This window comes from Limulus polyphemus, unplaced genomic scaffold (assembly GCF_000517525.1).
Source record: "Limulus polyphemus unplaced genomic scaffold, Limulus_polyphemus-2.1.2 Scaffold170, whole genome shotgun sequence".
Classification (NCBI taxonomy): Eukaryota; Metazoa; Arthropoda; class Merostomata; order Xiphosura; family Limulidae; genus Limulus; species Limulus polyphemus.
In genome coordinates this window covers 12,310-19,590 of record NW_013665780.1, presented here as the reverse complement: position 1 = coordinate 19,590, position 7,281 = coordinate 12,310, and the positions used below count along the sequence as shown (strand labels likewise).

Sequence of the window (7,281 nt, the reverse complement as noted above, 5' to 3'; positions counted from 1 at the left end):
GGGCTACTTTTTTACCAATGAATAGTGGGATTGACTGTCACATTATAACACCTCAACAGCTGAAAGAGAGAGCATGTTTATTGTGATGGGGATTCGAATTTGCGACCCGCAGATTGCGAGTCGAGCACCCTAACCACCTGGCCATGCCGGGCCCACAAGTGAGTGCAAGTCTGGATGTATTTGTTTTCCTCACAGGGAAAACACACACAGAATCAGAATTTCTGATCATAAAATGTTACTCTATCGTAAAATAGTCATAAAAGTAGTATTCTAAATTTGACTAAAGGAAAGGTATACTGATAAAAGCTGAGATTCTATTAAAACACCAAGCTTTCAATAGAGAAAGTCGAGAAGCCAGTAATGTAGTCTGTTATGTGATCATTAGCCAATCAAGTGATACGTCCACTTCCATCCCTATCTTGTTATTTTCAAGTTTAGTAGCCAACCATACATAGCTTTATTTATTTATTTTATAGATAAAAAGTAAATATATAGGTTTAAGTTTTCTTATAGCTTCTGTAAATGATCCTTTCATTTGTGAGTTATGACAGTAATTGTGTGTTAAATTATATCTGTTTGAAGGCTACAGAAACTGTCTTCAATGAGAAGACATAAGATAACTTGAGATAAGGTATATTTATACAGCTTAGAGACAGATTGGATGGGTAATAAGGAAAACATTATCATAAATTTAACACAGTAACAAATGTACAACATTTGGAGAAGGTTTTGTCATCATTAGGAACAAGCAGTTTATCTAGATACAAACATATAGGCAGTATGAAACACAGAAGTCAAATGACTAGAGAAGACTTAAGGCTTAGCAAAGATATTTTGTTGATATGTTATACATGTGTTTGTCTTTATTATGTGTTCACCACATGAAATCATATCATCATTAAATCTGATAAGCTTAGTAAAGTTTACTGTTCAGTGAGTATAAAAGGTGACTGCCAATTTTTTTTAAATTATATATTCTGATGTGGCTCAATTCATTATTGAATATTATTTTTATGTTTATTGTATTCAAACAAAATACATAGATAAATTGGCTTCTTAGTTATTTCTAACAGTAATGGTGATGTTTTAAGTAAAAACATTATGACCCTTATTAGTAGGGGAAGCTTGGAGCAGCAACGTCATGCTTTGGCCTCGTAATTGAATAGTTGCGAATTTGAGGCTGGTGTGTATCACGCTGCTGTGTGTTTAAGCAAAGCTCTTTACTCCAGTTATTTCAGTCTACCCAGCTGTATGATGGGTCCCAGCTATTAAATGAGGGTTAGCCTACAATAGGATGGCATTTCATTCAGGGGGGATTGTATCACAATTTTCATCTGCATGTATCAATTATGCTGGAGTTCAACACCAGATCCTATATGCCATTTTGGCCAGGGAAGGATTTGACCTCTTGACCATTATCAATAATAATTAAATATGTTTTATTATCAATGAAACATTTAATTATCAATTTATTTGATTTACACAAGATCAGCGGGAGAGTACTGCATATTTAAAAACAAACAAATGGCAATTATGTAGACATCTACATGGGCATCCACAGGAATTTTTACAGGGAGAGCAAAGTAGTGTGAAATTGTGAATTGAATGAATAAAGAAAGAATTAGATTTCTCATTTCCCGGGGGGTGGGGTGCCCTCTCTTTCTCCCCTGTGGACGTCCATGGTCATCTATAATTGACAAGTAGTGATCCATTCACTAAGTAGGAAATGTCCAAATTATCCTTGAAAAAATTTGTTACAAAAATTTAAAGAAAAAAATGCCTTCAACGGTAAATCTGAGTGCCCACACAGCACAAATAGCTCATTCCTATTGTGTAGCTTTGTGCTTAACAAAAAACAAAGAAAAAAATGTTTTTTGCAAAATGCACAAATGTCAACTTCCAGAAGATATTTATCATATAAAATGATGGGTAATTTTAAAATTATTTTAAAAATAAAAGAAACAGGTGAAAATAGAAATATTACAACCATATTTGAACATGTTAGATAAATACAATGATTCACAAAGTTACGAAACTAGCATCTCCACATTACTATTATTATTTGTTTGTTCAGGACTGTATATTATAGTTAAAAATACGCTAAACATAAAGCTAAAGCTAGAATTAGCCCTGCTATAACAGTAATACTTATAGGCATGTAGCTTTAAATTAAGAATACACTAAATAAAAAAAACTAAAGTTAAGACTGGAAGTAAATCTGCTAAAATAATACTTATGTTTTTTACCATAAATGTCTTTTGATTTCACTTTTTCCTTTTTACTAAAAAATCTTCCAAGTGATGACTTGAGTCCTTTTTTTTTGATTGTGCTTTGTGCAAGGAATCTTGGGAAGAATGGGTGGAGCTGAAGGGGGTGGTAGAGTTTAGAAACCCTCCATCCATCATTGGTATATGGTTTAAATATGCATCTCTAGTGAATATTACACATGAAAAAAAAAGTTTTTAAAAACATGAACTGCTAGCATGTTTGAAACAAACATTCCCAATAAACAGAAGAAATACCAGAGTAAAAAAGGTTGAAACTTGCTCCAATCATTTATTGTTTAAGCATGCAAATTTACATTTCCAAATAAAATCAAAGTAGTTTTTAAATAATTCTAATTCCAAGAAATATAAACAAAATTATAAAACAATGATCATACGTGTGTGTGTGTATGAGCTCATAATTTATATAAAAAAAACATAATGATAGGATTTGGCTTTTCTCCTTTACCAAAAACAAGCAAAAGTGATTAAAAAATTGGCACCTTTAGGGGGAATAAAAAAAAGCAAATTCACAATTTCACTCTACTTTGTGAATCAGTACATCACACCAGGTATGAGTAATCTAATGTTTTATAAAATTTAAAACTTGCTTCAAATATTTCTGGTTATTATAAGCCTCAAATAACAAAAGGTTTATTTTTTATAATTTAATAGAACAGTTTAAGTTTAAATAAATTAATAATTTGTATTACTTTCAACACAAAACACAACATGTGATAAATGAGGATTCAGACATCACAGCAATAACACAGTTCTCCATAATAATTGTTACACTATTACATGTAGGAAAATGGTAATTTTTCAATTAGTAACTTTTTATTATTAACTAATAAAAGAGGTTTTGTGAAGAAAAAAAACATATTTGTAACTTTGACTATGTATATATATATTTTCTTTCATCCTCATCACAACAGACACATAAAGGTATTATACAATCACCTCATATAAAAATCCTGTGGAACTGTGGTTATGGAAGATGATACGGATGCTATTGTCGTAGTAATAGTTGTCGTAACAGCAGGTGTAATAGGATGCAAGCTTGCATTATAAGTATTTTCTCTGTTATAAAGCAAAACAACAATAAAAAATTAGTTGTTTAAAGAAAGTGTTGAATTCACATAGAGTTGCTTGTACTTTTTAAAGTTTTGAAACTTTATTTGAACATCATTTCTCTAGCATCTCATGCTTCAACTGATATACATTTTGCTGGGTGTGTTGACAGCAAATTATCCATGAAAAATAAAGATATTTCAGTCTTCTGGCAAGTTCTGTATGACTTACCCATTATCCAAAATAATTGTATGTGGTTTGCACAAATACAGGTGTCTACTTGTAATATTACACAATATTTAATAGCTAGGTTGGTACTGAAATCACCATGACTTAAAATTATGGGAGCAAATTTTGTGAAATGTTCAGATTGTTTATTGTGAAGCAATTTTACCTATTAACCAAGCTTACACTGTCTGAAAGAAACTAACTTTATTGTGCTCTTACAGAAGTGAGAATTTGGCTATATTCTACTAATGTAAAACTTGACACTGGAGCTTATCTTTAATCAAAACCATATAGTCTTTTAATGACTTTTAAAATGCACAATAAAACATAACTTGAAATCCTTACAAACAAAGAGAATATATAGTCATGACATATTAACAGTAGTAATGAATATCACCTATTATAAGCCTGATTAGTGGCTTCTGTTAACCCATTAACTGCTGCAGGAGCAGCTCAGTTGCCATTTTCTGACTCACAGATAAAACTGAGTTGCCATCAATCACAATAAAATGGTAATCATCATCATTCGCATAGAGTTATAGTTATATATGTGTGCGACTGACAGATATTTCTGTCATTCGCAGCTGAGCCATAGAACTTCAATGACGGAAATATCCGTCATTCGCAGTTAATGGGTTAAGATTGCTTTTCTAGTTTCAAAGCTTGTAAAGTCAGCCTTGAGATTTGTTTTAACTCCAGATCCTTTTTTTAATATGCAGGTGTCGTAAGCTTTTTACCTTTGGAACTTTTCCTTCTGAAAATATTTGAAACTTTTTAAGTAATAGATTCTGGCCTCTTAGAAAAAGTACAAACAATTCTCTATATATGATGGAGCTGTCACAGCCTAAATGTTATCAAACAATTCTTCAATGAAAATAAGATGAAAACTATATAAATGTATTCAAGCAAAAACATTCATATGTAAAGTCAAGAAGTACATTCACCTTTAAGTAATAGAAAAATTGAAAAATTTATAGCAGCTAAACAAAAAAATAGTTTTTGTAACATCTTCTGCATAATTAAAGCTTATCTATCCCATGAAGTTAACACACTACGCAAAACAAATATATGCAAACAAATTAAAAGGAAATAGTACTTAACTAAACTCAGTAAAAATAAAGTTATTGCATATCAATAAGCTTCTTCTAATGTAGTTAATGGAATTCAATTAATGCTATTTCTAAAGCTATAAATTGTACATCTTACATAGCACAAATTATGAAGAGTATGAACCTCTCAGTACTAAATGAAAATTGTTTATTAATTGTGGTCAGCTAGTTGTAACTAATAAAAGATTTTATGAACTGTCCTCATATAGTTGTATCCAATGAAAAGTGTCATGAACAGTGCTCACATAACTATATTCAATAGAAAACGTTGTGAAATGTGTTGATTTAGTTGCATCCAATAGAAAATATGAATTATGCTCATACCAAATTAAACATCACACTATAATTCTGCTTCTCAGTAGTCATTGTAACCATGCAGGCATATTATGCACTTGACAACAATCAACATACCTGCAACAGAGAGCTGCAAAGCTCAGTGAACAAGTCACTACAACTGCTTTATGAATGAAGGAATAACAACAAAGGCAGATGTAAATATACTTTACTAAGCATTTTGTACAACAACATTAAAGGCTTAAATTTTTCAAAAAGGTCTGGCATTAGGTCATAGAATAACATTATAACTACCACATATTATAATTATGAGGCCAGGATGTATTATACTTTCTATGATAAATTACTCATAGTACTTTCTTAGCATGTATAATGAAGCTACATCACAGATTTACTTCCCATATTTCATTCTAATACACACTTGTCAAGTTCATTCAGTCTCAAGTCTATAGCAGTAATGGTATTGATAACTAGAACAGAATACAATATCTTTTGAAATTCAGTGTGTTCAAACTATCAACTAAAATTCTTCACCTTCTAAGCTCTTCACTACTTTGTGCTAAGGCTCGTGCAACTCGTTCAAGTCGCAAAGATCGTGGAGTAGAGGGACTTGATTCTCGCAACAACAGTCGACTGTCATCTTTTGTTTCCACAGAACCTGGTGTCTAAATTATATAAAGAAATATACCTTTGAGGCAAATGTAACATTGAGAAATTTACGAAACAACAGTATAACCGGTCAAGGTTTCAGGCTATTTCCAATAATTTCTTTGTGAAAATACAAGTTCAAAATTTAGCAAAAACACCATTAGCTCTTAATATTAGTTTGGCCTGTGACAACGACAATTTTCAGTACTTATTAAAAGCATAGCAAAGTTTTTAAGTCATATCTAGAAATGAAAATATTCTGATAATTGTTCATACAAATTTTAAAGCTTAAATATAACTGTTAGTACCACAGATTAAAGAATAACTGTTTTCATAGTGAAAAAAAGTGTGCATGAAATTCAGATATTGATCTTTTGCAATTAAGAGATTTTATAAAGGTTATCACAGCAATTTTTAATGGCAACACTACTGTAGTAACTTAGGCAACTAAACATGTTTTATCCCTTAACAAATATATAGTCCTTGCTTTATAGTGCTTGCATTTCAAAAATTATGAGGATCAAGTTTGTTAAAAAAATTTTACATTACTTTCTAGAATAACTGAGAAGACTAAACTATCTATACCTAAAATATGGCTTTTGAAATTTTTCTCTTTCACTTACAAGAATGTTATGAAAAGATAAAGTAAAATTTTTTGAGATAATTTCTACTGCAAATACACAAAACTCGACTCTATAAATTATCTAACTAAATGTTATAAAAATTTGACTTTCCCAGGATTGTCAAAATACAAGAACTAAAAATATTACATGCTAAAATTTCAAAATATCTACGGACTGCTCTGGCTTGGGTGATATAAGAATGGATGACAGCACAGTGATACAAATGTTGTCCAAACCTACATTACTGACAGATGCGTTCCATAAATATTTCATAGCCAGTACGACCTACTACACTTAAATCCCTTCTAAGACATGAAACTGCTTGTTCACTTATGTGCATGGGATAAAAAAAAATGATAGTATATATATAGAAGTTACATTTTGGATACATTTCTTAACTCTTTCACTACTCAGTAAGTCTTTCAAAAACTGAAAATGTATTTTCGATAGATACTTACCTCCATCAGCACAAATTTTCAACACTTGCCACTAGCTTTCCATCTCCCACTTCTGCATATCCACATGTAAATGATTATGCAGCAGCTCTCCACCAACAGGAACATGACACAATTCCCATCATAACCAGCATCCTCTCCAATTTTCACTCACTAATCACTTCAAGATTGGTCAGAAGATCTACACCACATGTCACCAGAAGGCTGAGTGGAAAATGTGAGAGAAGGTAAGTATCTATCAGAAATAAATTTTCAGTTTAGGAAAATGCGTTAACTTCCAATACGATATCTTACTTCTGCTCACAAAATAGCTAGAATCCCACATTGAACTGATGGAGGGCAGGTGAAAAAATTAAGCCCCCCTTCAGGAAGCACCCAAAGTGAAACCATGAGATGTGGAACCAAAATAGAAAATATCACACCTCAGTTGGAGACTGCACCGCATCTGATTCAGGTATACTATTCACTCTTTTATGACTGTATCATGAACATGAAAGAATCCCATAATACATATTACTAATTAATGGGACCCCTGGTTTCGAGTGGCTAGGGTGCAACAGACTATAGTGGTAGTTCGACCTCATCCAAC

At 31.7% G+C, this 7,281-nt stretch overlaps 1 protein-coding gene across 1 annotated transcript in view; it reads right to left on the bottom strand.

Moving 5' to 3' along the window:
- LOC106477828 (liprin-alpha-2-like) overlaps window positions 1-6,780 on the bottom strand; it is a 35,426-nt gene extending 28,646 nt beyond the window's left edge. The window contains 5 exon segments of the mRNA XM_022381516.1: window positions 2,247-2,322; window positions 2,325-2,430; window positions 3,225-3,344; window positions 5,501-5,631; window positions 6,696-6,780. Of these exon segments, the coding sequence (XP_022237224.1) occupies window positions 2,247-2,322; window positions 2,325-2,430; window positions 3,225-3,344; window positions 5,501-5,631; window positions 6,696-6,701 (439 nt within the window). The 5' untranslated portion in view covers window positions 6,702-6,780.
- Window positions 6,781-7,281: the final 501 nt, after the last annotated feature.